Source organism: Uncinocarpus reesii, genomic scaffold (genome assembly GCF_000003515.1).
Source record: "Uncinocarpus reesii 1704 scaffold_1 genomic scaffold, whole genome shotgun sequence".
Taxonomy (NCBI): Eukaryota; Fungi; Ascomycota; class Eurotiomycetes; order Onygenales; family Onygenaceae; genus Uncinocarpus; species Uncinocarpus reesii.
This window is the reverse complement of record NW_003052500.1, coordinates 413489-428942: the sequence shown is the minus strand read 5'-3', so window position 1 is coordinate 428942 and position 15454 is coordinate 413489. Positions and strand designations below refer to the sequence as shown.

The 15454-nt window shown below is 51.4% G+C and overlaps 6 protein-coding genes across 6 annotated transcripts; 3 read left to right on the top strand and 3 right to left on the bottom strand.

Annotated features, from left to right (window-relative positions):
• Positions 1-413: 413 nt before the first annotated feature.
• On the bottom strand, positions 414-1154 carry UREG_00308 (uncharacterized protein; the record flags this gene model as incomplete). The annotated part of the gene is made up of 1 exon (XM_002540749.1): positions 414-1154. The coding sequence occupies one exon, from the start codon at positions 1152-1154 to the stop codon at positions 414-416; it is 741 nt and encodes a 246-aa protein (XP_002540795.1).
• A 3225-nt stretch (positions 1155-4379) lies between these two features.
• UREG_00307 (two-component system protein A) lies at positions 4380-5006 on the bottom strand (the record flags this gene model as incomplete). The annotated part of the gene is made up of 1 exon (XM_002540748.1): positions 4380-5006. One exon carries the CDS (start codon positions 5004-5006, stop codon positions 4380-4382), a length of 627 nt encoding a protein of 208 aa, XP_002540794.1.
• Positions 5007-7945: 2939 nt separating this feature from the next.
• On the top strand, positions 7946-8368 carry UREG_00306 (uncharacterized protein; the record flags this gene model as incomplete). Its single annotated transcript, XM_002540747.1, has 2 exons — positions 7946-8008; positions 8177-8368. 2 exons carry the CDS (start codon positions 7946-7948, stop codon positions 8366-8368), a joined length of 255 nt encoding a protein of 84 aa, XP_002540793.1.
• Positions 8369-9447: 1079 nt separating this feature from the next.
• UREG_00305 (uncharacterized protein) lies at positions 9448-10318 on the top strand (the record flags this gene model as incomplete). Its single annotated transcript, XM_002540746.1, has 2 exons — positions 9448-9890; positions 9973-10318. The coding sequence occupies 2 exons, from the start codon at positions 9448-9450 to the stop codon at positions 10316-10318; spliced, it is 789 nt and encodes a 262-aa protein (XP_002540792.1).
• A 429-nt stretch (positions 10319-10747) lies between these two features.
• On the top strand, positions 10748-13255 carry UREG_00304 (DNA helicase; the record flags this gene model as incomplete). The annotated part of the gene is made up of 5 exons (XM_002540745.1): positions 10748-11319; positions 11403-11435; positions 11518-12935; positions 13004-13064; positions 13162-13255. The coding sequence occupies 5 exons, from the start codon at positions 10748-10750 to the stop codon at positions 13253-13255; spliced, it is 2178 nt and encodes a 725-aa protein (XP_002540791.1).
• Positions 13256-13987: 732 nt separating this feature from the next.
• Positions 13988-14974, bottom strand: UREG_00303 (uncharacterized protein; the record flags this gene model as incomplete). The annotated part of the gene is made up of 2 exons (XM_002540744.1): positions 13988-14476; positions 14699-14974. The coding sequence occupies 2 exons, from the start codon at positions 14972-14974 to the stop codon at positions 13988-13990; spliced, it is 765 nt and encodes a 254-aa protein (XP_002540790.1).
• Positions 14975-15454: the final 480 nt, after the last annotated feature.

The window sequence follows — 15454 nt, the reverse complement described above, 5'->3', positions numbered from 1 at the left end:
TCAAGCAATTTTGATATGCTGAGCATTGACAACCTAATTTTGCAGTTTAAATTGGCCCAGTCTGTAAACAAGCAACTTCTTCGCAGATTCCATTCTTAGTTCAGTATTCCAGGATTTTAGTTGTAGTCAAAAGAAAGCAAGTCCTTCCCTAAAGAGCATCACATAAAGAGAAGATATCTGTCGTCCAGTCGCCAATTTGCGTTGGGGGGGGGGGGGGGTAGGGTAGAGGCCTAGCATTATTGGAACCTAGGTCATAGAAAGTACCGAAACCGATCAATCAGATAGAAAACATCAGACGCCCCTGGAAATGCAAATAACCCGCTCACGTTCACCCCCCGGTCTCGCAGTTTGCAATAACAAGTGGAGAAAAAAAAAATGTCACAATTTTTAGATTCCGGCTCAATCTCCATCGATTAGAGAGCCATGGCAACGGCCACGGCACCTCCGAGTACGGCAATCATCTCCTTTTGCATTCCGGCTGGGGCAGCGGCACCGTTGGTTTGCAAGCTTGGTTTTGCACTGTTGGTTTCCTGAGAGTCTCCATTCCCGGGGCGTGTAGGTCGAACAAGGACAACCGATGTGTATGTCACAAGGCCTCCATTCTCATCAGTAGTGGTGCCGATAAAGGTTGAGCTGGACACAGACGTGGATTCTCTCGGGGTGCTGTTAGTGATGGTTGGAGTAGTACGCTCAGTAGATGGCGTCTGTGAGGCTGGAGGCGTAGTTGAGCCTGGAGTAGTTGGAGATGGCGAGGATGGAGTGTCTGAAGGCGGGTTGGGAGTCTCCGTGGGTTGCGTGTCAGAGGTGGTTGGTGGTGGCTCAGTGGGAGTCTCCTCTGGCGGTGGTGTAGGCGTTGGGGTCACGGATGGAGTAGAATTGGTGACGATTCCGCTTCCGCCTTGCCTCTTGATCAACTGATATCGTGGATCATTCTGGGGAGGGGCACCGAGGTCATGTTTGATATCGATTGAACGCTCAACAGAATTCCAGAATTTGAACGAAAGGCCCTGGAACGCAGCAGCGACTGTGCGGTCCTCGAGGATCTCGCGGGGCTCTCTGTAGGGCCGGCGATGGAGCGGCTCGGCCTGGACAAGGATGGAGCAAGCGACGATGAGGAGGGCGCAGAAGGCGCGGCGAGTAAAAGAGTGAAGCATGGTGACTGTGCTGCGGCTCTCCCGATGAAATTGACGATGTTGGGAGATGGAGCGAGCGAGAGAAAGGGAGAGTTGCAAGCAAGCGAAGGCCCTGTTGGTGGCAAAAGAGCGAGAGGTGATGAGGTGAAGATAAAGAAGAAGAAAAGCAGGTTGAAGGCAAGCGAAGAAATACGGCTTACCGAATCGTCACTCCGCAGTGATACAGTCCGTGACATCCTCGTAAAGTACCCTTCCATACAATTCCAGGCAACGGGGTACCTCCGCCAGCACACGCAGTGCGGCTGAGACAGGGTGGAGTGACCGACTGGAGCCTCGTCATCAGTCGTACAGCCATAAACAGAAAATTCAAGCAGAATTCGCGGTGTAAGGCTGAAATTTTGGTAAGTTTCAGGTCCGGATATTTATACCCAGCCAATCAAAGCGTCATGACCTGCGTGGACGACTCCCATTGGCTGATTCTTCGTAATGCACCGCCTCAAATCAGCGCTAGGCAAAGTCAATTTGTGCCCTGCTCCTTCTGTTTTGTCTCGCTTCCCGTGGCTGCCATCCATGGAAGGTGCTGGCTGTTTTTGCTCTGTTTGCTTTCCAGGAACCGTCCCGCCGGGAAGTATCGGCAACCCGGGTCTCGGGCAGCCTCTCTATCAGATCCAGGGAAACGCTGCAGAATCCAAGACATCTGCCGGAATGATGCAAGGAGAGGGAAAACTCGGAACTGTGGCCACTGGGCATCAGGCCACTCCACCTGCGGGGTTTGCCCGGGCTTCGCGGAGGTCCTTGTGGGAGAAGTCAGAAACAAGATACGAATGCTGGATCACTTGAAGTCCCTGCATCCACGAGGACCCAGGGATCAGACGAAGCGATTGAATGTCATCACTGTGACGTGAGTAAAATTACATGGCTCAAAGATGTCTACTCCTTGATAATGCTGCTTGTTTAAGTAGAACGCCAGCGCTGTTGAAGATCGCAACACATCGCGCTTAAATGTTGTTCATAAGTTATGCCAAGACCTCAGCAACTTCTCACGAAGATCCTGAGAGCTTGCCAGGAAAAGCTCGATTGATGACGACCTTCAAATCACACCCGTGACGTATTCACTACCATGCCTTGGTCTGGAGAATTTCCGTATATCTACCGAGGAGTATCCAATGCCTACCTGTGTATGTATACAAATGCAGCCCGGGATATCAGAAACATGTCACGACATCCAGAAATCCTAGCCAAGAACAACTATTAGTTAACCCTGACGGCTCTTAAACAGCAGCTTATTCCTGTTCTGCGCAACTGGGCTCCTAAAGCAGATATAAATATACCAGAAAAAATTGGACCAGTACTTTCATCATCAGGGTCGAGTACCATTCCTTCGAGTACGAGGTGCCAGAGCGTCAAAATCGACATAATTTTCCAAAAGGCTCGAGCAAGATGGCATGTCAACGGCATCGAGCACCGACGAAGAGCCGGGGAGTAGTGAGCGCAATGTGCTCTCTGGTCAGTCACCAATATCCACAAACGTGTGAGCGTCTGCAAAAGACTTTAGCCTAAGGCATGAAAAAGCACAGTTAGCCTGAATCAAACAGTAAAAACAAGGAGAATCGGAGAAAACGAACATATTCGCATTCGACGATCTGGCTATCTCTGAAAGCGACACGTCAGTTGCCCTCTGCCCCAGCAAGTCGTTCAACTCCCTTGCCACACAATAAGCCTGTCAATTTCCACTTCTTTCAAATCAAAAATCGAAAGACTTCTGGGAGGAAAACTGCGGTATACCACAACAACTTATAAATTATGAAGTTGGCAATCGCGTGGCCACAAATGACCCCTGGGAGAAGCCACATTTGCCAACTTCGGATCCTGCATTTTCGCCACGCGTGGGATGAGGCTACAGTATAAAACAAAGTCAACTTGGCCATGGAGGCTGGATGGGCCGACATCCCTCTTATTCTTCATCCCTCTTCTCACCTTGAAATCCTCCAATCAGTATTGGCTTGTCTTCTGGATTGTGCTGTGAGTGGATCTGAAGGGACGTGTGCAACGATTCCATGGTTATTTTGATATAATAGCCAGCTGATATGTGGAAATACAGCGTAGGAAAATTAAATTCTGCTGGGCCCCTGCGCACACACACTGCAGATTTTGTTGCACGCACAGCGGCGCGCCTCGTAACAGCGGTCCAGAGCCTAGGTATGCAAGCCAGTCAATCCTGCGCTGCTTGGCCCTTTCAAATTTCCCAAAAAGAGATTACAAAGCCATAGGCCCCGTCTCGCACTCTGGAATTCGGGCAGACAAGTGGATGCTGCAGCCACATAACCGTTTGACCCCAGATCCCCTGGCCCATTTGGTAGTCTGCCTCGTAGACGAAAATCGTTGGTTTCAACGGCCCAACGGTGGTGTCTGGCCGCAATAAGCTTTCTCGCTTGCATTTATCGGCCACCTCTTTTGGCGACCACATGCGCAGGCGGATGCCGCAGTCCCCTGCATGAATTGCCTCAACTTCCCTGCTGAGTGCCTCGCTTTATTGGCTGCTTCTGCCACTCAAAAGCCATCGTGGCCTATCGAGCCCGTTTATCCAAGGTGTCCTGGGTCCCCGGTTCTGGTCTGTTCACCTGATAGCAGAACGGATATCTTGGCCAGCGTGCACGCAGGGGCATCCGCAGCCAGGCAGGTCTTACCGTCAAAAATATAGGCAGGAAGGGGCGGTATGGTACGTTGTATTTAAGAAACGGCAGTGGAAGTTAACATTCCCCGCAGATATGCATACCCGTGTATAATGGTCCTTGGTGATTATTTGTATTTATTGGTAATAATGATTGAATTTGGATGGGAGACTTTGACGAGTTCATAGTCCGAGTAGGGATTGTCGCGTTCCCATATATCGTCTGCCACCCTTATACTGGATTTACGCACTGGGGCCTGGAGGGAAGGGGTGGAATATGCTGTTTTAAAAGGTTTCTTTTAGGGGAAATCTGGATTTGAACCACATAAGGCGGCAGGTAGAGACAAGTACGGGACCTCACAACCCTTGGCAGAACATTCGGAAATGTCCCACGTTAGCAACCCGAATTCGAAGACAGACCCGATAATGGGGTAGTCTTCTCCGGTCTTCCTCGTTTGCTCTGGGGAAAGGGGAGAGGTGTAAATTAAAGCATTCGTTGATTAAAGACACCGCATCCGGGAATAGTATATCGATATGTTCCTTCAATTTTTTCATTTCTCCTTTCTTCAATTCATTCATGGTCCAACCCATTGCAATAAAACGCGTGCGAGGTCTTTTCGATGGATTGGTTTGGCAATAAAATCATTCATCCCTTTAGCAAGGTAGGTTTCAAAGTCTCCTTTCAGAGCGTTCCCAGTGACTGCAATAACTGGAACATCGTTTCTCATCTCACGAATGGCGGTCGTAGCCTCAAGTCCGTCCATAATTGGCATGCTAACGTCCATGAGGACGGTATGATATGCCAATGGCTTTTGCTTTATTAGGCGCACCGCTTCTGCTCCATCCCAGGCAGCATCCACTCGTTCGAAACCGAGAGAACTCAACATTTTCAGCAAAACAACTTGGTTGACCGTATTGTCCTCCACGATCAACAATTGCTTGCGCGGAGCGACCTTTTGGACATCCTGGCAGGGATCCGAGGACGAGGGCACAGCCAATCGCGGTGACGGAGCATCGATACGTCCAAGTTTTATTTTGAGCCAAAAGATACTACCTTGGCAATCGGGATTTGTTCGATACCCCACCGCACCACCCATGAGTTCCGCCAAACTTTTACAGATTGATAGTCCAAGGCCGGTGCCCTGATATCGCTTGGTTGTAGAATCCGCAGAACGCGTGAAGGGAGAGAAAAGAGTGCTCATGGCTTCGTCGGCGACGCCGATACCCGAGTCAACGACTTCGACGGTCACAGAATAATCTTCATGATTTTCGTCTTCCGTAAAATTGGTGTGAACGTGAATGTACCCTTGGTCCGTAAACTTGAACGCATTTCCAATCAGATTCTGCAGAATTTGGCGGAAGCGGAGAGGGTCCCCTTTGACGTGCGTGGGGAATTTGGGATCGATGATACTCTGAATAGCAATCTCTGGCTTGGTGATGCTGCAGTTCTGAAGCACAGAGGTCACGACCTGATCCACGCTGAAAACATTAGTGTTGAGAGAGAATGAACCGGAAGTCAGCTTTGAATAGTCGAGAATGTCATTGATCAATTGCAATAGTACGGAGGTTTGGTCTCCGATAATGCTTGCCAACTCCCGTTGGTGGTCGGACAAACCGGTGTTGTTGAGCAAGGAGAGAGCGCCAGTGACCCCATTCATTGGAGTTCTGATCTGATGGCTCATGTTTGCGAGAAAATCGCTTTTCAGTTTTGACGTTTCATCGTACGCGGCGATGAGGCGTGCCTCAGCGGCCTTTCGCTCGGTTAAATCACGAGTTACCTTGACGAAGCCGATGTGGTGGCCAAGCTGATGGACGGGTGTTAAGGTAACGTTTGCCCAAAATCGGGAGCCGTCCTTGCGATATCGCCAGCCTTCATCTTCAACCTTGCCGTCGTGGAGTGCTAGGACTAGCTCCTTAGCCGGCTTGCCCTTTAAGCAGTCGTCTGGCCCGTAGAATAAGGAGAAATGCTTCCCAACAATCTCTCCAGCCGTGTATCCTTTCAAAATAGCGGCGCCAGCATTCCACGTAGTAATGTAACCCTTTGTGTCTAGCATAAATATCGCATAGTCACTGACAGTATCGACCAGCACCCGATAAGTTTCCGTAGCGTAGGCGTGTTCGTGCACCTTTGCTTTTAATTGGGGATTTGTTACGTTGAGGGCTTCTAGAATAATGTAGAGAAACTGATTCGCTTCGAATATTGGTGTAGCCCGCAAGCGGAACAAAGTCTGGGACAGACGGTCCTCAACATCGTTCATCATCTGGATGCTGCGGGTATGGATGGCGGAATGGATGATGTCGCTGAGCGTGGCAGCATCTGGGGCGGGGACTTTTCGTGGTTCCACGTCAAGAATGTGTCGACCAAAACATTCCTCCTTGTCTAGTTGGAAGAAGCTGAAGTGGCTGTCAGAGATGTGCACGATGCGTAGATTGGAGTCGAGGAGGATGGTGGGGATTGGGGTTAGTGCAAAAATCTTTTCCAAATCGGGCTTGGAAAATTTCAACTCGGGGTCTCTTCGGTTGGGAGGATCTGTTTGCGTGGTAATCTCCTGGGGGATATCAGGATGAGCTTGCGCGGTGGCCTGCAGCCCTGGCTGCAGCGCTCCGTCCCCGACACTGGAAACCTGGAGGCCTGACAGCTGCTCGTCAAGCGTCGTCTCGGAGGTTTCCTTGTTATCAGCAGGCTCTGGGGCAGATGGTGATTGCTCTGGCTCGTCTGGCGTGAGCTGGGTAGGTTGGATCTCAACGACAGTAGAGGTTTGTTTGTGGTCCATTTTGGCATCTTCACCGCTCAATCTCTCAGTGTGGCAATTTCCGGACATTGCAGCATCGTTCATTGCATGGGGCTCTGTCAACGGAAACTAAAGACAGTGGAACTGGCCCGCGCTTTTAAAGAGCAGGGCGAAAAGAAAAATCAAAGCGCCCCCCGGAATGCCACGAAGGACAAGCAGAATTTTAGAGCGTGGAAGGATTCCAAGGGTGTCAGAAGTGGCAGTTGACCAGGTCCCGCCCCGCCTAGTCACGCTGACTCAGCCATCTAGACCTCGCGGCAGGATTAACGTATGTCCGGTGTCGGTTTCTGCACAGATATGTCGACTTGGTGGCGACGCCGGAGAGGCAATCAGCTGTCTTTTGCCCGGATATAGTGAGCAGCCGAGGGATTGCCGTTGCCCTGGGCCTATTCAGCCGGGCTCTGGTTGCGCTCCACCGGGAGAATTTCGGCGGCTTCTGGGGGGGCGCACCACGCGGTCTTTCTCGGGTTCTGCTTCTAAGTTCTCGCCCCGGAGTTAACTGGCGCGCGAGGTTATGAAGCTTGTTTCACGATTGGAGGGCGTTCCTCATTATTATTAGGATGGACACTCAATACTGTGGGCACCAGAGTGTAGTGGATCTTTCAGGAACAGAGGCGATAACCAGACCGTTGTGCCATATCTCCTCCTTTCGAGGGGGCCGACGGATTGAGCTGGTGAGATTGACCAATGGGCTCCCTTGAATCACGGCCAGTTCGCCAAGGCTCGAAAACGGCGCTTCCAGAGTCCAAATGAGGGGTCACTCTGTATATTTTACACTCTCCGCTTCCACAGATCCGAAGACCTTGACCTATGTAGGAGAGAAAGCCCCAACCACATAGGTTCCTGCAAAATATACCTTGGTCACCGCTGGTCCATAAAGGCTTGCCTACTTGGTCAGCGGAATACAGCCTTTAGCCGCGTGACCAAATCGGAATTGCTGATGAAATACTATCCATAAAGCAGAGAGTCAGAATGGCCGCACGCGATCCCAAGAATTCCTGTTATCCCAGCCTCTTGCTGAGAACAATGGAACGGATTGACCCAAGCACCTCGCGGAAATTGCTGGGGAGCAGAGAGGGTTCATCCCAGGTTCGATGAAGGGCGTGTCCAACCACTCCCGGGACACCGGGCATTCCATTTCTCTAAACCAGGAAGCAATAACGGGAGGCTAGTGCACCTTCACCTTCAGTGAGGGTGCCCTGTCTTGTGAGCAACAGCCTACCCAGCGTCGTTCGCTGCGAATAGAATTCGACAAACAAATCGTTTGGAAACCATATTCAGTTTGGATTCTCAGGTCCCCCTTCTAACTGAAATGGAGCACCGCGGTTTCTCGTCAAGGCTACACCGCAATGTGCATCATAGACAGGCTTCGTGGCGAGCTTAGGACGGATGGACAAAATTCGCCCTTGCGGGTAAGTCAGGCCGGCATATCTCTTGAGTTAAGAGGGCATATAAAGCCAGAGAGAACTGGATCGCCTGGGTCAACCTCCGTGATGGTTCGAGCAAGGCATATTACACATAACCCGCCATCAAATATCTTGACTGTTGAATAGCCAAGGCGCTAGTTACAGACCAACAAGCTTTTCAAGACGGGACATCATTCCATGGATGATCATGATGCAGCAAGGGTCAATGTCTCTTCCAGCGATTCGTCTGAGTTCTCATACGGTAATCTTTCGCGGCCGGCTACGAAGGTCTGCCGCTGTCGGAGGCAACTGCACAAGTATCCTGGTTCTCTGCAGAAAACTGTTGGTTTGTTTCGCGCTCCGTGACTTGGCGTTTGTTTGCGCCAATAAACTGCCAATATAATAAGCTCATGTCGCTGGCCCTGGCTTCCCCCAATGCGAGCGGATCTCAAGTCTCTTGCCTCCAGCTAATATGGCCTTTGGGTGGTGAGAATCGTGCGGACGGTCAACGCCTGCCATAACCAGACTGCTCAGCTTCTCGCCGCTTTGCTGGGGGGCAAAGCGATATCATACCATTAGGGTTCGGATCTGACCAACAATAAATATCCGTTGTTGCTAGGAATCCCTGAGCTGCTCGTACGGGGAGCCCAGCTGGCCGCAACGTGTTCCTCCAATCGAATAAATGGACGCCAACATGATTCAGCTACCCTTGTTTTTAGCCAAACTCATTTCCGAGTTTGCAAGACCAGTATAAAAACTCCTTTCCTTTTCGTCATCACGTTCAACACCTACGACATAGCACTTTTTGTGAGGAAGGGGCATATCTGTCGACTAATGGCCACGGGCTACAATGGTAGCTAAAGATGGGCGTCAGGGCACAATTGCACCGCCTCCCGGAGTCATACCAGACCCTAGCAACCCCAAGGATGAATTGAACACAGTCCTTCTGGCCACCCAGGCGCTGTGTATTGTGTTCGTTACGATATTCTTTTTCCTTCGAACCTTTGTCAAAGCAAAGGTGCTGCGTTCTTTTGGCGGTGACGATTGTACGTAGTCCAAAATCTTGTGATCTTGAGACATTTGCGGTTTGTTGACTGAGATTTAGACGCCGGTGCCGTTTCATGGGTATGGATGCTTTGATCGAATAAAAGATGAAAGTGATACTGAGGATTATGATGGAAACATTAGCTACTATATGTCGCGTACTGCGTTATCTCCATTTTCCGTACGTGCTCTACCCTTATAAACCGCTGATCGACCTTGTCTGATGAGCTCTGTTTGCAAAGTGGCCACGGCTGGTGGCGGCTACAATCAGTGGGATGTCGACACGGAAACAATGATACTATTCCTCAAGGTCTGCCTCATCTCCAATTGAAATGCTGGAACGCATGAGTCTGACCTCTCTCTGGCTTCGATAGCGTAGCTATATTGCCACCATCGTCTACATGCCCATGATTTTTATGGCGAAGCTTACGCTTTTGCTGACCCTTGTTAAACTCTTTAACCCGTACAAAAGGGTCGTCCTTTTTATATACATCTTCCTTGGTCTTCTATCCGGTTACTACGCCGCAGGCCTCGTCGTGAAAGTTCGAACTTGTCTACCAATTTCGGCATACTGGCGACAGGACTTCTCCAAGTGTCTTAACCAACAGGCCATTCTGATCTCGGACTCTGTAGCGAGCGTCGTCAGTAACTTGATTATTTTCTTCATGCCCCTGCCGTTGGTATGGTCGCCTCGGATGGAGGCCAAGCAGAAATTCAGAATAATCGGTGTCCTGTGCCCCGGTGGCATAGCTACGGGATTTGGTATTTATCAATTAGTCACAGCTGTGCAGATGGGTAGCTCATCCAACCAGACTATTCTCTTCACCCGAATTGGACTTGCTAGGTATGAACCTCTTCCTCACACACCGGCTTTCTTCCCTACCACTTATATTTCGCAAATCACTAACAGAAGGAATTCCCCTCAGAAACGCCGAGGTCGGTATCGGTTTTATCTGTGCGTGTTTGCCAGCGCTTAACGCCCTGATCGAGCGACGCCGCAGCGACTATTCGAGGAGGCAATACGAGCATGGGGAGCACAAACTGAGCTCTGTTGGAGACAGTACAGCGGTGAACAGCGGGTCAACAACTCCGAAGCACAAGGATGACAACGGATTTGACCAGCACCATCTGATGTCGCAAGTCCAATGTCCGTATGCTTGTTTCCAGACCGCTGTCATTCAGGGAGATTACTTTTCGTCTGAAGGTTCGAAGCAGTCTTTTGAAGGAAACGGGATCGTGAGAACTATCACTGTCTCACATGATTACATATGAAATTTCTGCAGGGTGCGGAGTAGAGACTAGAGTACTGTAGGTGGTCAAGAGTCATCCCTAGTTTCAACAGATAGCCAAGAATTTAATTTATGAGGGAATACGGAATACCTTCAACTGAGATTTCCGGTTCAAAGATAGAGAATCTGTCGTATCCTCTATTAGTTCTTGAAACTTCCCATCCATTGTTCGGACAGAAATTCGAAATTTATATCCAAGATGAAGTCGGGCTTGATGTCCTTTGCTGACTAACAATGATGTCCACTCCCGCGCGTCTCAAAGCATCCTTTGCTCATTGACTGATGGTGACAAACTGCTTTCCCATCGCTACTCGCTGTCTATCGAATGAATCAGGACCTACATATCCGGCTCCTGCGGCTGCCCACGCACCGGTGAACCTGCCCTCCTCACATCCACCTATCACCAGCCACCATGCGCCCTCTCTCCATCCCCACCTTCGCCCAGTCCCAGCAGCAACTCCTGCTAGCAGAACACGACGCCGAAATAGCCTCATCAGCCCTGAGTCTGTCCTCCGGCGGCACCAATGCAGGCCTATCGTTTGTGTCCCCGGCCACTCGTCGTGCGCTGCAAGCTGCGGGCCATGCGCTGACGGGGTTGGTGCTTGTGAACTGCCGGACGGGCATGGGCGGAAGAGAGGTTGGTGAGTTTGGCGTGGATTCCGCGCTGAAAAGCGCAAAGGGGAAGAAGGTTGGTGATATGGGCGACAATGGGGATGCTGGCAGGGATAGTCTACCGGCTCATGGGATCCGGGTTGGGGATGTGGTGAGGGTTGAGCCGATTGCTTCCGGGGCGCGAGGGGGTGTTGGGAGTAAAGCTGGGAAAGCAAAGGTAGGGAAGGACGATGATAAGACTACAAAGGGCTTGGAGGGTGTGGTTACGAGGGTTGGAGAGAGGAGTGTGTGGATTGCGTTTGATGATCGTGGACGACCTGGAAAGCAGGATGATGAAGGAGCGGATAGTCTGTGGGGACAAAAGCTTTGGCTGTGAGATGTGTCTTGTCCTGCTTGTTCATTGTTTTGCTCAAGAGAATATGTATCTGGGGCAGCTCCTGACAGTTTCTCTCCAGGGTAAAATTGGCAAACGATATCACACATCGACGGTGAGTAGGGGCGAATTGCTGTCCAGTAAGCCGGCTTTATCGTGCTAATGTAGACGTGAAGAATGAAACAAACCATGACCAGAATGGAAAAGATGACCGAATCTGACCACACTCGCTTCATGCAAGTTCTCTTTGGGCACACGACACCGTCTTCCCCTGACTGGGCTTCCGGCTCTTCTATCGATTTCATCGACCCGAGTCTGAACGATTCCCAGAAAGCAGCAATCCGCTTCGCCCTAGCATCCCATGAGATTGCACTCATCCACGGTCCTCCTGGGACGGGTAAAACACACACTCTGATCGAATTGATCCTCCAGCTCGTCCGCCGTAACCTGCGCATTCTCGTCTGCGGCCCGTCGAACATATCCGTAGACAATATCGTTGAACGACTGGCGCCGCATAAAATCCCACTCGTACGGATTGGACATCCTGCGCGCTTGCTGTCTTCAGTTTTGGACCATTCGTTGGAAGTCTTGACACAAACGTCTGACTCCGCAGCGATCGTGAAAGACGTTCGACGAGAAATCGAACAGAAGCAGGCCAGTATCCGGAAAACAAGGAGCGGAAGAGAGAGGAGGGAGATATATAAAGATTTGAAAGAGCTGCGAAAGGAATTCCGGGAGCGGGAGGCAAGGTGTGTCGATAGCCTGGTCACGGGGAGCAAGGTGGTTTTGGCGACACTGCATGGATCCGGTGGGCATCAGCTTCGGAATCAAAAGTTCGATGTTGTGCTTATCGACGAGGCCAGTCAGGCGTTGGAGGCGCAGTGTTGGGTTCCCCTGTTGTCGGCTTCCAAGGCGATACTGGCAGGCGATCATCTACAATTGCCTCCGACGATTAAATCTGTAACGACAAAGATATCCAGCTCCGCTGCTAAGCCAAAGTCATTTGAGGAAGACCACCATGCTGACCTTTCCATGTCGAAGCTTTCGATTGAAACCCTCGAAACTACCCTCTTTGATCGCCTCCTCTCCCTCCACGGCGCTGACATCAAACGCATGCTCACCACGCAATATCGTATGCATGAAAAGATTATGTCTTTTCCTTCGTCAGAGCTTTACGAATCTAGGCTCATTGCAGCAGACCATGTCAAGGCCCGGCTGCTCAGGGACCTTCCGTATGAAGTCCAAGACACGGACGATACTCGGGAACCACTGGTCTTTTACGACACCCAAGGCGACGAATTTCCAGAGCGCACCGAAGAGGCCGAGCTTCTCCTGGCGGATAGTAAGAGCAATGATCTCGAAGGCGCGATTGTCGCGAGACATGTGGGGAATTTGATCGCCGCGGGCGTGGTGGAGGAGGACATCGCGGTGATCACACCGTATAATGCACAGGTGGCTTTGTTGGCGCAGCTACTGAAGGAGAAATATCCCGGCTTAGAGATTGGAAGTGTGGATGGGTTTCAGGGGCGGGAGAAAGAAGCGGTTGTGGTTAGCCTTGTGAGAAGCAATCCAGAGCGGGAAGTGGGCTTCTTGGGTGAGAAGAGGAGGCTGAACGGTATGTTGCGTTTCGACGGAATGCTTTGCTTGCTCGGACGATTGCTGACAAGTATCTTGATAAACCAGTGGCCATGACTCGTCCACGGAGGCATTTATGCGTGTGTGGAGACTCCGAGACTATCAGCCGGTAAGTGGATTATCTCCATGCATGCAAAACACGCGGGAAGAGTTACGCGTGCTCCTGTAACTGACTCGGCCGGCAATCATGCTGAAACTTGTGGCAGTGGAAGTCCGTTCCTCAAACGGTGGATGGAGTTTTTGGAAGAAAATGCCGATCTGCGGTATCCTGATGCGACGGAGTTTATGCAGACAAGTTGACGGATTCCAACGCGACGAAGGCAGGCCTGAGATATTTGCTCTGTCATCGAGAATCCGTTTGGCAGCAAGACTTGAAGATTGCCCTTCGCCATGAGTATTTCCAGGAGGAGAGGCGATGCAGCCGTTGTGCTGGTTCGGGGAACAGGTCGTACTATCAGCCCTGGTTTCAGGACAGTTTCGACCAGGCCCGGAGACTTCTCTGCGGACTGAGTGGCAGACTCCGTGTCACAGATTCAACCGACTGTAGAGAGCGACAGCAGCCTGTGCTCCGTAGCCATAGCCCTGAGCCCAAATCCAACCTGTAGAAGCCCTGGACCTGGGCGATCGCTCCCTGGAGATGCATGCACATCGTGTTGTGCAGGCGGCTGATTGCCTGCTCGTGCACTCGTATCTTTAAAGTCAAGATAAGCAACCAGTGTTTCAGACCTGCTTGAGGCATCGTGCGTCCTGCGGGTGAGGCGGTTTCGGCCTGGCGTTTGTTTTTTGGTGTGTGCGAGGTTGGACACAGGTGACAACCTCCCATCTGCCATCGCACAGGACAGACTGGCATGGATTTCCGACCATGCAACCAACAACCCACGACACCTTGGCGGACTGTGAAGTGACGAGCTGGCAGAGACGATGCTCTTGGGCAGCAAACTAGCTCGCCGTCCAAAGCTGTTGCGCTGGCGAGTTAGCGTTGCGATAGACCCGAGCTGTGGTGGAGCAGAACAGGCCTCGATTCAACGCATCTCAACTCTCGAAATGCACGAACCGCCGGGTGATCTCCGTGCTGGCTGAGCCTCTCGCCCGCTGACGGCTCTGAACGACGATTTCTCTGCGGACAAGCGCTGCCACTCGTCTCGCTCTCGCCTGCGGACCGACAACCGCATCCTGTCTCTGTTCCAGAACAACGTCGGATCGCACACCCCAGCTCGCAGCCAGAGTTACAGGGTGACATGGGCCGGGCTTGGGGAGCAAGCGGGAAGCCAAGTGGAGATTTACCCCTGACGGGACGCCTTGAGGGCCAGCAAGCAGACACAAAATGCCCGCAGCGTCGACCTGATCGACTAATACGCCCGCTTTGAGCAAAGTGCTGGCGGTTGGGCCTCTTGATGGCCGCCAGGCGAAGAGCTTCATGTTCTTCTTCTTCTTCTTCTTCTTCTTCATCTTCATGTGTCTGCTGGTTCCTCCTGGTTCCTGATTCTTCCTCTTCTTCTTCTTCTTCTTATCCGTTCTTTTCTTTTCTGTTGTTGAGCTCGCCGGCGTCGGATTGATTCGCCTCTACGAGCCTGGCTGTCTATCTGACCGCCCATTCGGCTAATTCATGACTCTCTGGATCATGACTCTCTTCTTCTCATGATTGACGAGGAGATGACCTTTCTTTCTATCCCTCGCCTGACGTTTGACCAGCGTGTATCCTGTTCTTTACGGCACGACAGCTCATCGCCAGCCAGTCCTTACGAAGTATAAACCCATCTTCATCCAACACCCAATTCTCTGCTCGCTCATTTGCATACGAGTTCCGCTTGGACGCTCGATTACTCGAAGATTTGTCACTGCTCGCTTCTCACCTACAAGGCTCCACTGGCAATTGGTTGGCTCAGCCTCTTCCACGCTCGTTTGCTCCCTGGTCGCATCCGTTCGCCAATCATCCATTGCATGTTTAGCGCGTCCAGAAACCTCGCTCGCATCATCGGTCCAGATCATGATACCCACCACTCGATCGACTCTCTCCATGGAGCTGCTGGGATTGTGAGACACCGTCATTCCGCAACAAAAGGCCTTGTACGGCAACCGGGGAAAAATCACAAATTACGGTCAAGACCGTCCGCTTTTCCCTTCCATCTTTTCTGGAAGGTCCCGCTTTTATCCTTAACCTTGTTGCCCTTGCTCAGTCCCTCCCTTGTGGTCTCCGCCCTGGGTTTGCGTAGCTCTGCCCGGCCATGGCCCCTCGCCGGGAGGATCTGAGGATCTCTGCTCCCCTGAGCAACCCAGCGTTAAGAACCGAGAGCAGTCATGGACCGAACGCCTTCCCTCCACTGACCCCCATTGTCGCTTCAGCCCCATCCCAGCATCAGACACATGCATCTTACCCGCCCATGCATTCTTCCCTGCCCTTTGACGGGTCCCAACCTATCCCTTCTTATCATAATCACTTCGCCTCCCAAAACCCACACAGTTGTGCTTCAATCACAGCAATCCAGAACCCAACGATGC